Here is a 20,522-nt window from a genome sequence, read left to right as displayed (position 1 = left end):
CTGCTGCCGAGCATTGAAAAGATAACTTTGGACATTGAGGGAGCTCAGAGTTCCTGGTGAGATGATTCGGCAAAAGGCCTGAAAGGGGAAGCGTCATTGTCTTTGGCTGTTTCTTGCAGTCCAGCAACTTTTAGTGGTTTCCGAAATAGAAAAAAGTCTGCCCAGTGCCCTCTGCGTCTGTAAGAGAGGGCTGGTTTTTTTTTCCCCTTTATACCATTTCTAAAGCTGTGCTGGGAATCTTTTTTCTGGTGCAGGCATGTCCTTTGCACCTATGGTGCCATCTCCTTGCTGGTCCTGGGAGCATCTCTGACCTCCACAAGTCCAGTTGCATGGAGGGGAAGAGAACAGACTTCTTCCACCCCTTGGTGAGCTCAGTCTGATCCTGGGTGGAGAAGCAATATGATAGTAACCTAGATTCTTTCTTCCTGCAAGACCCTCAGCTTTGAATAGAAAACTGAGGAGTGAAGTGATTTGTTGTTGTTGTTTTCTTCCTCTTTGCTAGTGCTGTGCACTTCCGTTCAGGGCCACAGTGAAAAGACTGATGTTTTGTTAGTTGATAAATATAGTAGGAAACAACACAAGGATGCCCGAGTTAATTTTGCCAAAGAACATGCCTACTTAATTCAGATTCATGTACTCAGGATCCTTCTACGTGTGTGTGGTTTTTTTCCTTTCCCTTGCCATCAAGCCACGTTTCTGGGTTGTGACCCTCTTGTCTTACACATCGAGGAAGGCAGGATCTGCTGTGTATTTGTGTTCAATTCTAAGGCTTAAATTTTAGCTGTATTTAACATTAGTTAATTCTCTAAAAATTGAGGGCTATAACCCAGCATTTTTTTTAATTTTTTTTTTAAGTGCTGTCTGGAGGACTTGCACTCATGGGAAGGACAGAGTTTGAATAATAATGACCAAACACGTCATCTTCTGAAGCAACATCTTTAGAATGATTCTGCTAAATCCCAAGTAATTCATTAATAAATGGAGATCATCTGATCCCTGCAGTGTTTCCCCAGGAGCCCTTTTGTTTTTTCCTGGGAGGAAAAGAGAGACATCATCCAGGGGGTGTTGGTAGAATCATTCTGATGCAAAGAGAACTCCAAGCTCCTTACAGCATATTAGGAAAATTAAAGAAAACAAAGCCAACCAACAAAGCCACCCACTCAGTCTGTGCTGTGCACTGAATTTATGAACCCTTCGGGCAATCCTGCAGCAGCTGTATGCTCCTGCCGATTCGTCCTTTCTTTGACAGCCTGACACGTTCTTTCAAGTCAATTCCACAGCTCTTTGCTGTTGCGCCAGTTCTACTGGAGAATTTTATGACTGCCCTCAGGGTGTGGGGGAGATTAGTTTGTAGTTAAGCAAGCCACATCAGCCATCAGGGTAATTAAGTGGCTGAGGTATGGGTTTATCACTGCAGAGGTCAGGAAGGAATCTGCTCCTCTATGTTCAATCCTGCACTTCGTACTAGGCAATGCAGCCTGGCCTCACTCTACTCCCCTACCCCGCTCTAATTTTTTGAAGTTAGTGGGGATCCCATTGCTGTAAGGAAGAGGGGAGTTGCATGCCATGAAATAATGGGAGAGATTAACCTGATGTACCACCTGCACTCACAGTGAGTACTGAGTGCTGCTGGAGAAAGCATAGGACTCCTGTGTGCCCAGGGGCAGTGGGATGAGGTGAATGGTGCCACTGACATCCTGCCATTTGTCTAATCGAGCGTGCCAGCAGCCTGCTGCTGCCATGAACCTCCAAGTTTGTAGTTGTTGGGAATGTGTCTTTTTCCTGGTTCCATGTCTTTTCTAAAGCCTGAAAAGACCCATAACACAAAATAAATTGCATTAAAATGGGTCCTGAGGCCATAATTTGCCAGTTCAAACAAATGAGTTAAAGATTCAAACTATTAAGTTCCAGGGTCTCTGTTAAAAAAACTGCCAAAGCATCAGAGGGCAAATCTTGGGGTATGATAGAAGACTGTTTTATCAGAACAACATTACGTAAATATGACCTAGAGGACAGCAGTGTTTTGTAATAAGATGGTTCTTGCGGTCTTGTCTCATCATCTCCTAAGTTGTGTTTACTGATTTTATTTTCCAGACAGGACCAGGTGCTGGTAAAAGTAAAGCATCTGGAGAGCTTTCAAAGTAGGAACTAAACTTGCTCTACCAAAATGAAAATGAAAACTTCAACAGATAAAACTTAAATGCTACCTTTTACCCTCCCAGGGTGATCCTGTGAGGTGCTGAGTACCACCTACAGTTTGTGGAACACACTTAGTGCTTCTTGATTTTCTTTTCTTTTTTTTTTTTTTTTGAAAGAAAAAAAGAGACAGTAGAGCTGAGAGTACTCAAGCCTGCAGTTCTGAAGTGGCCAGCGATTCTGGTTGTCTCCATTACCTCAAAGTTTTCCATCTTGGCCTCTGCAGACCTGGTTTTTAGAAAGTGCTAATGTTTGGGATAGGGAGGAAGGGAAAGGGCCGTCAATGGCATAGATCTCCTCTAGTGGCAACTGGGTAAGATTAGAAAAGTTTCAGAGTTTGTTCAGTACCTAGCAAACATTTTTTTTCTTGCCACGTTTCCAAGTGCAGCCAGCACCAGTGGGCTTGACGAGTTTGTTTGAAAAATCCATCTGCTGGTTTTGGCCCCAAAGATGCTAGCTTTGCTGCCCTGCAAATCTGGCTGTTGCTATCTGAAGTTGAACATGGTAAAATAGCAGACTCTTGTAGCAACCTGCCAGAAACCAGCAGAGCTAGAGACCAAGATCAGGCATTCTGGCTCATGCATCCTGGACACTGGAAATGCCAAGTTTAATTACGTTTTACTGGCAATATATACATATATGTATCTTTTCAGTACTAAATCAGGATATTGTACTCCGGCCCAAGATCAGCAGTCAGTCACAAATCCTCCAAAGCAGATGTGAATTTGCTTATGAGGGAAGAATCACAGCTCATAAAAATACATAGGAAATCCCAAACACTCATCACTTACCAACTTTTTGCACTGAATTGATTCTACTTTGCTATTGCCAATTTGTGTCTGACTCAGTTCCACCCGTATCCATTTCTCTGCATGATCTTCTGCTTGAAACACGTCCAGAGCACCAAGGTTTGGGATGTGGCTGGAACTCTGGAGTTTTGATGTGATGTTTGCATGGCCTAAATGTAGACACCTAGCAAAAAGAGTGGGATAGTCAATGCACACTGAAATTAGGTGGTATGAGGGTGCCGCCTTTGTGTGAAAACAAATCATATCAGTGTGCATGCTTGCATCTCTTTCAAGTAAGTAAAAAATTCATAGGGCATTTCCCATCCTGGTCTGTCCCATTCATTTTTAATCAAGGGATCCCACTGAAGTGGGCAAGAAAGTCTGGCTAGTGGCATCGTACGGTTCATTGTATTACCCAGTGATCTCAGGATGTTTCACTATGGCAGGATGTCCCCAAATCTGCCTTGAACTTGCAAACTTGCAATCTTGATGTCATATGGCACTGTAATGGCAAAAATGTCCTCTGTATCCATATAATGGTGTGAGAAGGTTTTTTTTGTTGTTTTTTTTTTTTTAGAAAACCTTTTTGACTGTTCTGGAAAGCAGCTAAAATATGTGGGTTCCAGCATAACCTGAGTCTTGTTTAATTGTAGAGCTGCGAAATAGTAATGCAATTGCTACTCACTGTCTTCACTATGATCTGCTGATCTTCAGACGTGCCTGCCACTCAGCTGTGATCTTCCAGTAGAGATTTCTGTCCCTGCAGTTAGAGTACTGCGTGCAATGGGCTTCGAGGGAGTGCAAACCTGGAGTAGGGGTGGAGGTGAGGTGTTGGCATGCTCTGACTCAGGTCAGTCACTGGCAGAGCAGTATTTCTCTCTTTTGCTGACAGAACCCGTTTGGGAGGCTCTTGACTATCACCACCTCTCGCTTCCTTCAGACGGTTTAGTGTTTCAGCCACACTGAATGGTATATTATTATTTGTGGGACACCATGCTAAGTGAGGGAGAGAGGGAGGGAGAGGTCAGAAACAATTTTTTAACGTTCTTTAAATCAATTACTGGCGGTGCTTACCAAGCACATTAAAACTCAAGTTAAAATCCATAGTGCCTTGCTCTGCCATTTTAAGCATTTGTTGCTAGTCATTATCAATTCCTTTGCATGCTGCCTGTACAACAGAAGCACGGTTTACTCTGGAGCTGACATTAGCACTGTTTCACTGGGCTGGCAAAATGCAGTGAGCTAGTGCGTTCCCAGGGAGACTGGCTGTTTTCCATTTATTTCACTGCTCTGGAAACAGGCCTAGCTGTAATGGCCTAACGTATCTTAAAACAGGGAAATTACTAATTCAAGTCAGTGAGCATATTTTCATTTTAAAAGAGTAACAAATTAAATAAACTCCCTGCATTTTGCATTTGAGACCTCAGTGTTTCATCTGCTGTAATCTAATTCACCCATTCATTTCCTGCACATTCATTTTATCCCATTATTTGAGATTTCCTTTGCTTTTAATCCTGTGTTTTGAAGAGACATAGAGTTACATCAGAGAATAGATGAGAGAGAAATGGTAAATAAAAGAAAAAATATGCCATAATATAGCTTGATGTTCTCCTAATCAATCTGCTTATCACAGCTGAATCCTTGAAGTCAGGCAAGCAACTCTTTTGTCTCTTGTTGATTAGAACTTCTTTAAAAATAGGTGAGATGGGGCCAAATGTACAAGTCTACCAGGGACTTAACTATTGTTATGGGTTTTACGATAGCAGTGATGGTTGCTGATGAAAAACAACTCTGAGATGATCCCAGTCACCTAAAGCTTCTTGGGGTGCTTTTAACCAACTGCGCTTAAGCAATGTGATCTTATTTAAAACTGAAGTGTTTACTTGTCTAGTTGGGGACAAACTGTTCCACAGTCAGAAAAGCCCCATCATTCCAAGAGGGCTGATCAACTGTTCTCTATGAATTAGATGAACCTTAATCAGGAATGCGTCTGGTTCACCTATCAAGTGCTTCCTAACACCTGTCTCACCTGCCCACGTTGGCTCCTGTCTTGCCATGGGTAATTACATTTTTCAGCAGGTTGTTTCCCTTGAGAGCTTCATGCCCATTGGAACCATTGGGAAACATTGGCAACTTCTCTGTATTTTCTAAGAACTTAATTGTTTTTCATCGTGTGGCACCCTCAGGTCTGTGCAGGCCCCCTCTGAACCTGTCCTGGGGGAAGGTTGAATGAAATTTTGAGCATCAGCCTAGAGGAAGCATGAGGCCTAGGGACCGCACTAAAAGGTAGATTCTGATGAGTGCTTACTAATGCCTTTGTATGTTGTATTGCATCCTTCTCTCTGCCTAAGAATTTCTCTTGCATTTTTGTGTGTACTGAGAATGGCTCTAGAGGGAGTTAATGTAAAATAGCTTGTGTGCTGGATCTTCCCATCCTTGTTTAAGTGCAGTAACTACTCAGAGAGAGATACGCATGCAGATATACATCAGGATTGGCAACTGGAAACTTAAAACTGATAACTGAGGTACTTCAGGCAATGAATTCCCCTTCCCATAACACTGTAACAAGCATGTCTGTCCCTGTTGCAAGTGCATTGGCTAAAACTACTCTAGGAATGAGTTTGGCCTCTCCTCATTTAAGAATTGGAAAAGTGTTTTCTCTACCCATTTAGTAATGCAAGAGAAGAGATAACATAAAGAATTGAGGTTTTCCTTCAGTTTGTATTTGCAACACCATGTAGATTTTTTGTTTTGAAAAATAAATAAACAGTTTTGCAGCACTCCTGTTAATCCATATTAGTTTCATAACTCTGATGAAATAAACTTTACTTTCCCGTGGATCCAAGGGAGAAGCACCTCTGGAAAGATCGGGAAACCAATTAATAAAGCATTACCTTCCATAACTATAGATTCCTTCTGTACTAATGTTAGGATAAGCCCCCCAAAACCCACCACATTTCTAAAAAGTGTAAGTTGAGTTTGGCAGTCTGCTTTTAGGCATTAAGAGGAGGAGCAGCGCGATTAGAAGGAGTGGAGTCAGCCTCTGCAACAATCCTGTGCTTATGGATCACTCCATGTGATGATCCTTTGTAGGGATAATTTCAGTGACAGCAGGATGCTAGATCATGTCAATAGCCCTGCTGTGAGTCAGCTCTGCTCATTTATCACCATTTGCCTTTTTTTTTTTTTTTGCTGCTGTTGAATATTGGAAACACTTCAGAATAAGACATTATTGGATTGTTTCTGTCTATTGGCCTGTGCTGGAGGCTTTGCTGAAACCACAGATACATGGTCTTCAGAGACCACACTCCTATGGTATTGCTGTGACCTGTGGTGAGTTGGGTTCAAGTTGAGTATGACACCTTTCCCACCATCCTGGAGTGGAGAAGTGTCCTTCATCTGTCATATTTGTTCCTGCAGTCCCAAGAAAAATGCCAAGGCCTGAATAGAAAAGGGACTCTCTGCCCAAAGAGAGCTGCTTTCCTTTATAACCATATGGTGGCACAGCAGGGTCTTTCTGCTGTTTCTGCTGTATTTCTGCTGTGGAGATAGGGCCAAGCAGCTACAATTTTCTATTATTTGGTATGTTTTCACCATAACATTATAAAAACCTCCCAAAAGAAGCCCAACCCTTCAAATTTTTGCTTCCCCCCTTTCAGCAAACCTGTAAGTATAGTGTCTTTCTTATTGATTTTGGTGTCCTTTAACAGGACATTTCAGTAGTTTTTGTACAGGCATGAGTATTCAGGACCCCTTTTGTGTTTGTTTTCCAAAGAAGATCACCTCTTTGTGGTTAATGCTTAATTGTTACATTCTTTAACCTACAGGCTATGGTGAGCTTAGTGCAGGAGACCAGCAGCTATTCAGTGTTAGGAAATGGCTCTGAAAATATAAATCACTTCTTCTTTCTTGGCGTATACTAGACACAGTCCAGGATATGTTTGCATTAGCAGTTGCCATATTGCATTAGGATCTGTGGTGATTAGATTTTCAGTAATAGGAACAGGGAAAATGTATTATATAGTTATATAATTAAACATATTGTCAGACTCAGAGTGAAAGGATGTGGTGAGGGAGAAACAGAGAATAAGACAGGCTTTGCTTATGGAAGGATCAAACACGGAGGAAGGTCATCTTAGAGATGGCAGGAAGTTTAAACAGAGTTTAAAGGTGTTGTTTCAGGAAACAGCCAGACAGAGCAGTGGAAATTATGTGAGCAGAGAAGTTTGGACATGTTGTAGAAGAGGGAGTGATCAACTTGCTCACAAAGTGCCAGCAGATACTTTGAGCAGATTAAGGGCAGGGAGGTGCCCTAGGAGCTGCCATTGGAATAGCTATGAGGCTCTGAGTTACTGAGCTGCAGAAGGCAAGAGAAGTTAGAGAAAGTGTGTTTGGCCTTGAGAAAGAATAACGACAGAGAAGTGACTCTGAGTAGTGGAGATTTGGTCCTGATTTAGCACGGTTTCAGTGAATCTCTATTTACCAAGAAGGACTGGTAAAAGATCTACTGCTAAATTTTTTGACCCGTTATACTGTGTATCTAGCTGCCTACTGTTGTTTTCCCTTTTCCATGTTTTCAGTTCTTTCTTTCCTTTCCCTAACAACAATTATGAAAAGCTCCTTGAAGTTAATGTAAAGACTCCAGTTGATTTTTAGTGGACTAGGGATAAGCTTCTTCTTACGTCATGGCTGAATGCTGATTTCTGAGCTGTTCCGGTTTCAGGCAGCATCTATAACTGCATGTTGTTATTTGAAAAATAATGATTTTAATTACTTTCCAGAAAGGATGATACCCAAAATAATCTATATTGTTTTGCTTCTTTTAATTGGGAAACTTTTCCACACTGTAATGTGTCTGAGTAGGCCCATTTCATTGTGTTTTCCATTTTATTTTAAAATCACTTGAAGAGCCAATACTTGGTCATTGGACTATTTTCCTTGCCCTTTAGCCATAGAGATTTGTTTTTAAATAATACTTGCCTTATTTTTCATAGCTGATATGACTGATTCAGATTGGATTATTTCATTTGACCCAAACTGGGGCTGCGGTTCGAAGATCCAACCAATCTGTGGGCAGCCCTTTTTTTCTGTAATAGCAGACTAATTGGCAGACCAATTAATCTGCTCATCTGTGAAGAGAAAATTTATAGCGATAAGTAGTTCTATTTCCAGAAGTCATTCTCTAAAGTAACATTACAGTGGCCTTGTTTACTTCATGCCCTGCAACACGATCCAGTGCTTCAACAGTAGCACAGGTCAATTAGTGGACAAATTAAGCAATTATTAGCCACTAACAAGGGTGACTGGCATCATTACCCTTCCTGTTTACCAGCAAACTGTTATTTTAATGCAAAGATCAACAAATAAATTAGGGCATCTGTTGTATTGCCATGTCTGCCTTGAAGTAAATGATATTAAATGGGCTTTGGTTGCTGCCAAATTCTTAACCCCGGCCTAATGAGATACACTGATATGTCTCTTGCTGATTATAGAAGCAGTAAAATTTAGTTTGTATTGATTTATTAACAGGAGGACCAAGTTCCCTAGGATGGTATTTTTTAATAGTCTGATATCCATCTTTTTATTTTAAATGTTATTGATCCAGAGACCATGGAGTTCCTCTGAAAGACAAAGCTGTATGCTAATTATATTGATTATTTTGATGCTTACAATAATTTTATGGTGAGGCGTGTGTACATAGATGTGCGTTTTCATTTGATGCTTCTCTTGTGCTCTTTGGAACTGCTTTTACTTCCAGGTTAGACTTAGTTATTTTAACTCTTGCTTCATATATTTATCATGGGGTAAGACCCATTCCATTTTAAGTAACTGTCTCCTAAATAAGAAAATAAAGTAAATCGCTTAGGACTGGGTGAACTTAACTGCAGTACCTTCTAATAGATCACGGTACATCAGGAGATGCTGGCTCTATTTTGCTTTTAACCTAATGAGCGTCCAAGGTCAGTCCCTTCATTTCAGTCTGGTGCAACAGTGAATTGTGCAGGGCAGAGACTCACCCATTACACGTTTATGCAGAGCCTTTCACATTATGTCAGGTTCTTGGTTGGGAAATAATAATTTCTCATGTGAAACTGGAAACTGCTGGTAAGATGCCTTTGCCAAGCTCTGTGAGTGAGGTTGCATCGATAACAGGAGCAAAATGAGCAGGACCTTCACAAGCCTCTTGCCCAACACCGGCAGTGTAAGAACAAAGCTCTGACACATCGGGCTCTTGAGTTACCTCCTGAATGAAAAGCAGTCAAGTTACCCCCGAGGTGCTGGTGGCCCTCCCTGCTGCAGGTGCCTGCTCTGGGCACCACCAGGTCTCCTGGCAAGCCTCTTCCATCAAGGTCTGTGGTTAAGCTATGATATTTTTTCAAATTATCAGAGCACGCAATACAATGTTTTATGCCAATTGTATTGTGGCTGCTGGATGGATGATACCTGGTCTGGGATAAAGTACAAAGCTGGACAAAGTTAACTCTTTCACATCTTCTAGGAAACCTGAATTGCTGTGGTGTTTTGAGTCTTGTCACAAGTTCCTTAAAACCAAAAGCAGCGTACTGCCTCAGGGAGCTATGGCCTCGGTGCAGGATTGTATTGCTCTAAGTAGTTGTGAGCCCTCCAGGTGTGCTTACTGTGGATTATGTTTTAGACACTGCCAGAAAACAGTCAGAGCAGCAGTTTAACATAGCTAAGCCTTTCATGTTTGCATACAGTTAGTAAACCTGGTTATTGGGGATCCAGCTGTGTCCCTGTCGTTTCTTCTTGTTCTTGCTGTTGTATAATGAACAAAAGACACACCACCAGCCAAAAAGCAGATCGATGTTCAGCTTCCTTCGTTGCGAGGAGGTAATTGCAGAAACATTTCCCGAGCAATATAATTATGTATATGCTAATTTGCCTCTGAAATTCAGGTTTAGCCTCTTTTCAGGTGGAAGACCTGGTTACAGAAAGGGACTTATTTCTCTTCAGGATTAGTCACTAACAGATGAAAAAAAATTGCTGATGTTTAGAGTCAATTATACCTTGATCATCTTAGACATTTTAGAAGCCTTATTTTTTCCCCATGTGCCTCAGTAAATTAGATTTCACTCCAACAGCAGCATAGGTTCAAATTTATTAGTATTTGAAATACAAAATTGGGCCTTAGGAAATAGGCCAAATGCAGGAACTGTACAGAGTGTGAGATTTTGGGCCCATCTTTAATGTATCTTTCAGCCAAGCTAAAACCAAGTGTGTTTAACCTGGCATGTACCTGGTTTTTAGTTTGTTTGTTTTTAAAGATTTTGACTGCATTGTAAAAATAATCAGGTTTGAAGTCAGCTCTTTAGCCTGTTCCATCTTTTCTGTGCTGAGTTATTGCTTGTTATATATATTCCCTAGGGCTTTGCCCTGTCCAGTGTTAAATGTTTCTGATGACGGGGTTCCACTCTTCCCCTGGAGAGACAATTCCTCAGTCTAATAAAGCTTGCCATTAGTGAAATTTTACTGGTGATCAGCCTTAATTTTTCTCTGCTTAATTTTATCCTGTTACTGGAGAGTAGTGATTGATTTATTCTGGGAAAATTCGGTAAATGGTTCCTGCTTCACAGGATGGACATTACAATAAATAGCAAATTGTCATGACCTATCTGTGGGTGTCCTGAGATTACACAGGAACTCAGTTTATCTCGACATTCATTCCCTGGAAGCTATTTCTGTTAGTATCAACTCAGTGGAGGAATAAGCAATGACTCTAACTGCCAGCCTGCCTGCCTACTGCCCCGGCAGCAGCCTTGGAGCAAGGAGATGTTCAGGAGCTCCCTGAGCACAGGGCCCAGAGGCAGGAGCCCCTCGGGGCCCCGGTGCTGGCGGTGACCTGAGGAAAGGCACTTAGGATCTGGCTTCCCTGTCCTTTGCCTTGTTTCCCATTAAGGGAGCTGCACTGCTTGAAGTGGAGTTACTCTTGGGTTTTATGGGTATACAGCAAGTGAAGAATCTGATCTTATCCATTCTGGACGATCAGTCCCACAGTTTTCCTGTGCCTGGTACAGAGTTGGTGTAACTCTCCCAGTTAGTGGGGCTGTTTGTGCCTGTTTACGTATGTGGATGATCTGATCTCTCTGTTCACGTGTTGAGGGGAGATCCAGATACATGCTCGAATGCATTTGAGGTGCCTCAGCTCGACAAATTGCCACTCATGAGCTGGCCTACAGTATGTGCCCGTGTATGCGTGCTTGATATGTCAGGTGCAAGGTTTAAGTTAATACTTTTTACTTCACCACTGGGCCAGTTAAGAGGAAACATGGTTTGTTATTGTGGCTCAGCTGATGAGCAGTAACTTGTCCCTCTGTGGTAACTTGACTGTGTTTGATAATGTGGCAATACTTCACTTGCATTATCAGGGTGGACTAAGGTTATTTATCCTTAAGGTTATTATTTGTGGAGTTTTCAGAAGGTGACTACTGATATGTGACTGGAAATTGCTGGTTTTGTTGGAAGCAGGAGCAGGAACCAAGAGGAATGATCATTTAATCTTTCATATGTGAAACTTCAAAGATACCTGGTGATTGTGGTTGGCACTTTCAAATTCTTTTTTTGTTTCTTTCAGGTATAATTGATTTCCTTGTGAGCCAGCATCCTATTGCGAAAGTACTGAGAGATCACTTGGTCTTCAAGATTGCACCCATGCTCAATCCTGATGGAGTATACCTAGGAAATTACAGGTATGGTGTGTAATGCTGAATCTGCATATCATTATAGCTGCCTTATGTCCCTTGCATTGTTTTGCACCAAACCTTATATGGTTTGTTTTGATTAATTCCTCCTAAGTTGGAGGTTCTTATGTGGCTGTAAACTTCCTGAAATTCCCATCAAGCAAGTGGGCTCATGGCAAATTTACTTGCTTCGGGAGGTAGAGAGCAACTCTCCCTCTGATATACCAGGATATCTGTTGTGCAGTCCTCCTTAGGTGTGGGAGCCAAAGCCAGCTTAAGTTAGACCTTAGCTGTGTTTTATAAATACATTCATTATGCTGCTCATCAGCCTCTATGTAAATGTGTCAGTCAATCACAGTTCCCTTCAACTACCCAGATCATCCATTAAAGTCACAGATTTCAGTCTATTATTGTACTGTAATAGATAGTGATACATGGAATGGAATAATCATGCTACCCTATGCTAATTTTGCTTCATTTTAGTATTTGAATTACTACTTTACCTCCTCCTCTGTTGAGAATGTATTCAGATAATCTTTTGTTTTCCCTAAAATTGTTTGCTCTTAATGCATTTATTTACAAAATAGATGTGCTGCTGGAGGTGATAATGAAAAGCAGTTGATTAGTTGATGATTTGTTTGTGGGGGCAATTACATCTATCACATAGTTGTGTGGAGAAGCCCCTGAGAAATGTAATATACTGTATGCGATTTTGCTTACAGCGCAGGACTAAATAACACAATACACTCTGTAGCCAGGCTACCTTGAGCTTTGATCTAATTAGGTATTGCATTGCTAAGCAGAATAAGACCAGGCTATTGTGTGGTTGGGGAGACAGCTGAGGAAGAAGCTAGAAGTTGCAGAAAATGATGCTGCTAGCTCTGTTCTTTATTTTGATGTGTGCTGCTTAGCCCTCCTGGGCTATGCTGCTTGCTAAACACAAATAGTAGGGAGTTGTCGGGGTGATTTCATAGTCTTTATATAGTTTTATATGTGAAACTTCCAAGGACACATGGTCTCTCTTCAGCTACACTGATACTTCCTCAACTCTTGGCTGATCTGAAGATGTAGAACAGTATTGCAGTAGTGGCATCAGACATCACTAGAAATTTACTGTAATGGTTATGCCACCTTCCAGGAATAGAGCCCTAAAAATGGTTCTAGTATCTGGTGCTATATTACTTTACTCCATTCCAGGGACATTGCATTTAGGGAACTCCAGCTGTAATTAAGTAGCTATCTTTTCCCTCCATAAATTCACCTGTCCTGTAGGTTTTCTCCCTGGGCTATTATTTATACCCTTTGAGGTGCATACAGCTTTACAGACATGCATATGGGTCATAATTTGGAAAGTCTTTTGAGAACCCAGGTATTATGAAAGGGCATGTGAATTCCATTTGGAATTGCTGAGCTTGATGGTATATTATTGTTTTAGCCTTTCATGATGTGCAGAATTTTCAACTCTCCTGAACTAAAAGGACTTTTAATGAGGTAGTTGGAAAAGCATTTGATTTGCTTGCAATTCTTCACTTTATTTACAAAAGGCCTAATGTAACTAATAACTTAAAAATGAGGGTAATAAGCAAAATGCTACCTATTATCTTGAGAAGAATATTAAAAAGCCTAGTAATGTGCTGGCATTGTAGTTAACTAGTGCTGAGTGAATAATTTACAGCAAACACTTTATTTCCTGCTCACAGAAAATCCACAAGCACATCACAATTTATTTGCTTGAATTTACTGGATGAATTTAAAGAAAAATCTCCAAGGATCAATTGCTAGTATTTGAAATTTTAGCTCTGATACTTCCCTGTGATTGGCTAGATGAGTCTATCTCATCTCTTTTGGTTCTTTGTTCAGATTAGCACAAAAGGAGGACTTTCAGGAGAAGTCTTCCATGCATCGTGGTATAATACAGGTCTGCTAGCTGGGGACAATCCTCCCACTATTGCAAACAAGGTCTGTGGTGCTGTATGCAGCAAAAGCAGTTTTAGTCATTTGAACTTCTACTTCCTGTTATCTCCTCTTTTCTCAAAGTAGCAGCTAGTGACTATTTCTTTGGTTCATTGAAGGTTCACATTCAGAGCTATGCAAGCTAAGATAGTGAAATGGGTAATTAAACCTCATGCTTCAGTTTGTAAATTGATCTCCTACCACGGTGAGAGAGACTTTTTTTTTCTTCTTTTTTTTTTTTTAACCCCTCCAGTACACAGCTTTGTACAATTGGCAAAGTATGCTACGGGATGCGCTTTGCTGTCCTCTGAAATCCCAGGCACAGTGGTCACCGTTAAAAGCTTAAAAGTATGTCAGCAGTTTCCATAGAACGGACGGGATATACTAGTTCTTCTGTGCTTAAAATGGGAAGTAACCGCTCATTTATACAGGACCATATGGTAACAGTTGGCTGATGGGATTTTCTTCATCATTATTTTGGGGGATTTGGGCCTCTCAGGGAGGGTGCAGGTCCTGTGCTCTTCTCCGAAATCTTTGTTCCTTTGTTCTCGGTGCTTATGCACTGAGGTTTAGGAGTTTAAGCCAAAACTGCAACAATAATGCCAAGAATTGTCTGTTATCTACAAACTGTTGCTCACTCTCAAGAGAACAGAGTGAATGGGTTGCGACTCTACAGGGACTTTCCTGTGGTGAAATGTTCATAACCAGCAACAAGTGAGTTTAATATCACAGCTATAAAGCACAGGCGCTTGCGGCACAGAAACATCTGTGGGGAGGGTTGTTAATATGTTGCGTACGTTCAGGCTGCTCAGAAAGAAGTGGTTGTGGAAATGAACGTCGATGCCCGGTGAATCAGGGTGCTAAACTTAGCTGACGTGTTCAAGTATGTGGAAGAGTTTGTGAGAAGAGTATGGGTGGACTCGTACACTTAGGGATAAAAATGCAGCGTGTCTTAGGTGACTAAAGAGGTGTTTAAGCATTCGCTCTAATGTAGAATGTTTGAGAAGTCTACATACAATTTTAAAAGTCTTTTTGTGAACTAAATTGATAAAAGTCATGATTTGCGTGTAATTTTAGTGCATAAATCTTTTAATAGAAAGTGAACTAACACTCTTCAGTCTCTTATTAGCTATGGCTTATGCACATAAAGTGATAGAGTTGGTGAAATCACCTTTACTGGACTTTATTTGCAGCGAGGTTTCTGACTGACTATTGAGAAATCAGAACATTTAATTTTTGCTTTACCCATTTTCCTGAAAAGGGATGAGAAATGAAAATTCGGGAGCCAAATACACTACAGTAGATCAGAGCAGGCTGGATACAAGTGTCCGAGGGGTTAAGTGCAGAGAAGTGGAACCCTCAGAGCACAGAGTTCACCTGCTTTTAGTACAAGCCAAATTTCTAAACGGCTAATGGTGGTGGCTCCCGCTTGCAGCACTGCTTGTTTGCCAGTTTGCGAGCATCGGACCCTTCCGTGGATGTAATTCCTGCATTACACTCTTTCTTCTTTCAGTTAAAAATAGCCCGCGGTCCTTTTCTTGCCGCACGACTCTATCCAGCTCTTTCTAGCATACGGGATAATGACAGGGACTTGCTGTTCACTGTGTTCAGGGTTGTAGGATCTCTCCCAAGACAGGAATATGGGCTTGGCTGCTTTCTCCAGTTCTTTAAAGCCAGGTATCACTGTACGTGTAACTCTCTTTACAGTTACAGTGTGTAGAAAATGTCACCCCACATGGGCCGGTGAATTAAATCGCACAGAACGATGCCATCGGTTGCCGTAGCTGAAATGGTGGCTCTTTAGCCTGATCTGCCCTCTGTTGTGGCTGGTAACCCCTCCTCAGCTCTCAGCTGGTTTGAAAGACTCTTTTCTTCTGGAAATTGGGCATGATTTGATTTTTTTTTTTTTTCCTTTATGACAGAAAATGGCAGGAGTGAACATATTTGTGAATTCTTCCATAACACTAATACCGCTTTCTTTGATGGATTAAACTGGGAAACAGTTTTAGGAAGTAAAGGAAAAGTAGTGCTGGGAAGGCAGATTTCTTGACTTCTCTCTCTTTCTCTCTCTCTGTTTGTGGTATAGCATAATCATCTTCTGAATCTATTACCATCCCTAGGGAGGTGAGGTTAGACCAAGGAAAAAAAAGTGTTCTTGATTTAAAAGTCGCGCATCCCCAGGCTTGGCCTGAACTTTTCTTTATCGAGAGCCTGTTCTTAAGCTGGCATTCTGCAAGCTGAATGCTGAAATGTGTCCCTGCAGGCAAGATGACTGTACCAAACCGTCTTAGATTAGTTCCAGTTTGTCAGCCTCACCTTCCGGAGATGAAACCCCATGCTGGCACCAAAAAGAATGTGTTTCTCATCCTGGGCAGCCCTTCAGTGAGGTATCCCAGAAATGCCATAACAAGGTAGTCGAAAATATCCAGACCGTCCTCTAAAGGCTTTGTTGCACAATCCACTAAGGCCCCTTGTTCCTAGGCATTTCTGTGTTGCCTTTGGTTGGTTAGCTGTGGCAGTGTCTGGTGAAAAATGGGAACTGGGAAAGCTTGAAAAACATTGAAAAACTTTAATTCAACCATTAATTTTAGCATTTTATGAAGGAAAAATCTTCATTATTTTTGTTTGTTAATGGTGTTATTTAAAATCTTTTTTTCCTAAGATCCTTTTCTTGAAGAGTCTGAAATACAAACGGAAAACTTGGCTGCAGATTGAATGAAATATTTCAGGTTGATCCTGAGTAGGTTTTTGTGGACTTTATTTTTGTGACTCTAGGAGTAGTCAAAGTGCAGCATCCATGTTCACATGTAATGTATAAAGGATCTGTTGACAGGAAAAGTATATGTGCTTTGCGCCAAAATTTTGGCTAGAAATCAGAACTATATATTGTAACACTTGGGAGAGCTGATTTTGGGTTTGGTCTTTGTTAATATGGCTTTGGGGGAGATACTTATACCTGGATACATACACACATGAAAATGCACAGTGACTGGATATGCTGTGTAGTTCTTACTATCAGTGGTGGTGCTGTGAGACATGGCTACTCACAGGCATAATGTCATTTGCATAATATCTCTCTTGATTATTTTTCACCTAGTTTTCTGGTAGGGAAGTTTTTTTCTTAGCTTCATTTCATGCATGTGAAATTCCTACAATGCATTGAATTGAAAAACAGAGTATCCATCTCAGATGACAAGATGAAGCTCTCGATGGAGTTTATTTTTCCTAATTAGGCGTTTGTCATTGTGTATTCTATATAACAACGTATAAGTAAACAATCATAGACCTTTTGAATAAATTTATTGGTTTTATTTATGTTACTGGGCATAAAAAAATCTATAATTACCAGGTACAGCCGCAATATAACTGGTATTTAATGACAATTACTTTTTGTTACCATAGAAATGAGTCCAAAGTAGTTACCTATAATTTCTCATTCCCAAACCTCACACATGTTGTATTGCAGTATTACCATAGTAATTGCCTATTAGTCATCATAAAATAAGCAGTTACCCAGAAGATATCAGGATAGTGTGAAATTTCTCATCTCCTTCAAAACTTGCAGCACATGCCGCTTCTCATCTTCCTTCAGTGGGATTTTTGCCTGAGTGATGAAAATGTTGGTGGTACATTAACCCAAGGGAAGAAGGGATGTGATTGAGAGAGAATTATACTCTAAAACTACACAAAGTCACGGAAAGTATGTTCCATCCCCTGAAAATTTAGAACTGCATCTTGTTATTGAAAAATAAGGATTTTTCAATCCCATGGAACGGAGATTTGTTCCTTGCCATGACTTTCCTATGTTTTTTTTTTCTTTTTTTCAAATGTTGTTGTTGCCAGAGCAGGGGCTCTACATCTCGGAGGGACTGTGAGAGCAGCCATTCTGTGTCGGGGCTGGATCCTGTAATCCAGTAGTCGATGGTGCCAAGGGAAGGGTAAGAACAGGAGATGCTTATACGATGCTTCCCCACAAGTAGTCTCCCAGCTTTCAGTGATTTCCCTTTTAGACATTTCCTGAGCTGATGTGGTTTCTCTCTACTTAGTAACATGCAGTGGACTTGTCTTCCTAGTACTTGTCCAGTTTCCCTTCGGACAGTAAGCCTTAACATCCTCAGTCCCCTCCGGCATGGGGTTGTATGGGGTGGGAAGCACCACCTACTTCATTTGCTTTGAGCCTGGCTCTCTGCTGGCTTTGAGTCCTGCTCCTCAGTGGCCCCTCTTGCACCTTGTTGGTTTGGACGGCAGGTTATTCGGGGCAGTGAGTCTCTCACTGCCAGTCTAGATGATAGTTGTTATCAGCTGGGGCACGGTGGTTCATTTAGAGGCAGATGATGTTTGGCCTCATGGCTGGGACTGCTGAGAGGGAGGTGGCAGATGGTGACTGCGTGACAGGGACCCCCTGGAGCAGTGACGCTCCTGGTGTTACTCCCTTCTCCTCCCTGCCCCTTTCCCATTTCCGCAGTAGCCAAGGTGGCTTTCCAAGGCTCTTTTGATGACCCATTTGGTTAAAAACATGACTGCGGCCAAGAGAACACGCTGATAACAAGGGAGAAAGCAACCAGGAGGAAAGCTGCAATAATGTGGGAACTGGTGATTTCCTTGTACCCCCATCTCTTACATCGTGGCGAGGGGAGAGGATGGGGCATGGCTGGGGCTCTCTCCTCCCCCAGCTCTTAGCTGGCATTGAGGACAGTTCAGGAGTTTTTTGTGCTGTCTTCCTCCTGCGTCATGTGTGCGTTTGTTGCAAATCTTCCAGCTCATGCAGTGGGCAGGATTGGGGCCCTTGAAAGCCAAGTCCACGATGGATTCGTAGTTGTGACACAGGCGCACCCTGGGAAAGGAGCAGGGAGGCAAATGAGCAGCAGTGGTTTTCTCTGGCCCTGACTTCCATCTGGCTTGTGGCATAGCTGTTCCTTTCCTGCTTGGAAGTTTTCTTTCCATTGCTGCTTTTATTGCCCATTGAATGCTGTGATCTTAAGACATTTACAGTGGTTGCTGTTTTGCTCACCATTACGTAAAAAAAGCTTCCTTGTTAAAAAAGTAAAAAATAAAAAGTTGTCATCCTTTATCTTAAAACAAATACTAGGCTTGCAAAAGGGTTCCTATCTACTGCCATTGAAAATGCTCTTTATATTGATGTGGTAACTGCTCCTTTAAACCATATTACAGCTCCTGAGTATTTTTCAGTTGCTATTGATGTGACAAATTCTCTTGCACAGAGGACTGCACCAATCAATAGAGTCAGTATATGTGCTTTAACAACAAAGCCACATGCCTTGGGGTTCCAGTTGAATCTGAACCTTTTTGTAGCATTAAATAAAGCTATATTTATTTTGCTTTTGGTGCAAGAAAAAAAAATCCAAGCCCAACCTAATTTAATACAACTTGTTGGAAGGGTTTGAAGGCAGCATTATGGGACCATTTTCACATGTGATGAATACGTAACTAGTGTCAGAGCTGCTATTTTGTTGTTGTAAGCGAGCTCTTTTAGTTAGATTGATCTGGAACTACAGAGTGGCTTTTTATTTTTAGACGAGCAGGGAGAGAAGTCATAATGAGAAATACTGAAATCATAGCTTTTTTTATATTTGCTATTACTCCACCAAGAATGAGACATGATGTCCTTAAAGAGACAGGGCTATTTATTTTCCTTTTAAATAGCACCATTCGTGATTATTACCTTTGAGATGTTATGCAGCCAATAAGCACCCAGCTCATGAGTCCCAGCCAAGTGAATCGAAGATTTGTACTTAAGGGCCATTTATGTCTGTGTGTTGCTGTAGGAGCCTATTCTTGACCTTCACCGACTTAGTTTTTTGCATGGGTTTTTATGTCTTCTAGAGCGTATTTGTAATTAACAGAGTATTAATGGTGGCATGGTTGAAATGTTTGCTTTCTTTCCTCCCCTCCTGAATGGCTGTTCTTAGGTCTGAAAAATCTCATTTGGATTTCTTAGCTTTACTTTTAGTAAAGTAACTAAATATATTGGGCTTGCTTTCTTTCTCTCTTTTTAAGTCTAGCTTGTATTTGTGAATGGTGATTTGAGCTCTTGTTCATAGCAGCAAAGGAGCAAAGTCTCCAGTGTTTTTTTGGGGTTTTTTTGTTTGTTTTTTTTAATTCTGCAAATGACTTGCAGTTAACTTGAGCCAAATTTGCTGTAGATTTTTATGTTTTGGTTTCCCCATCTGCAATTTAGGAATAATTAGGTCTCATATATCTAAAATTAGCTGTGGAGCTACATTTGTTAGTGTGTGTAAAGCATGTTGTGTTCCTTGGCTTCGAGGCATTATGTAGGTACCAAGCCGTATTATTGTTGAGCAAAATGATATCTTTAAATATACCCGTGCAATCAAAGCAGTGTTTTATTGTTAGTTATTCAAGTGATAGAAGGGAGAAACGTGCTGAGTTGGTCTCTGTCTAATGTCAGAGCGAGCTGAGCGCCACCGCTCTAACTGTGGTTGCCAGGCCGCGGTCCGTGGCATTTAAGAGCTGATACAAAAGACTCGAGGGCTGCTCCGAAAAGGCTGTTTGCCAGACTCGGGAAATTATTGCTGTGACACAACCTAAGAAGTATGCTGTGTATTTGCAAGTGCCATCTGCTGGTATGGTTTACTGAGCTATTTCCAGAGGCAGGTGCAAGGTGTGCCTGTAACGGGCTTTTTGGCGGTGATCTGCAGGCAGCTGCCTGCTTGCATGACACACGTTGTCAGCTTCTAACATGCATCGCACCTCGCTGCAAATGCACCAAAGCTATCCTCCTGCCCCAGCTCTTGCCATAAGGATGCTGTACAATAGGGCCTGGAAATAGAGCCGGTGTCAGCACAACAGCGACGGGCCTGAGAGGTGGCCATGGGGCCGTTTCCCCAACAGGAGGTGGGCCGTG

General features: G+C 41.5%; 1 protein-coding gene across 1 annotated transcript in view; it reads left to right on the top strand.

Annotated features, from left to right (window-relative positions):
- LOC106489278 (cytosolic carboxypeptidase 6-like) overlaps window positions 1-20,522 on the top strand; it is a 243,963-nt gene that overhangs the window by 29,293 nt on the left and 194,148 nt on the right. The window contains exon 3 of the mRNA XM_013948454.2: window positions 11,578-11,692. Coding sequence (XP_013803908.2) covers window positions 11,578-11,692 — 115 coding nt within the window. The remainder of the gene's footprint in view (window positions 1-11,577; window positions 11,693-20,522) is intronic.

Source organism: Apteryx mantelli, chromosome 8 (assembly GCF_036417845.1).
Source record: "Apteryx mantelli isolate bAptMan1 chromosome 8, bAptMan1.hap1, whole genome shotgun sequence".
In the NCBI taxonomy this organism is placed as follows: domain Eukaryota; kingdom Metazoa; phylum Chordata; class Aves; order Apterygiformes; family Apterygidae; genus Apteryx; species Apteryx mantelli.
Note: the sequence above shows the minus strand (reverse complement) of the source record. Positions and strands in the feature narration are given on the sequence as shown.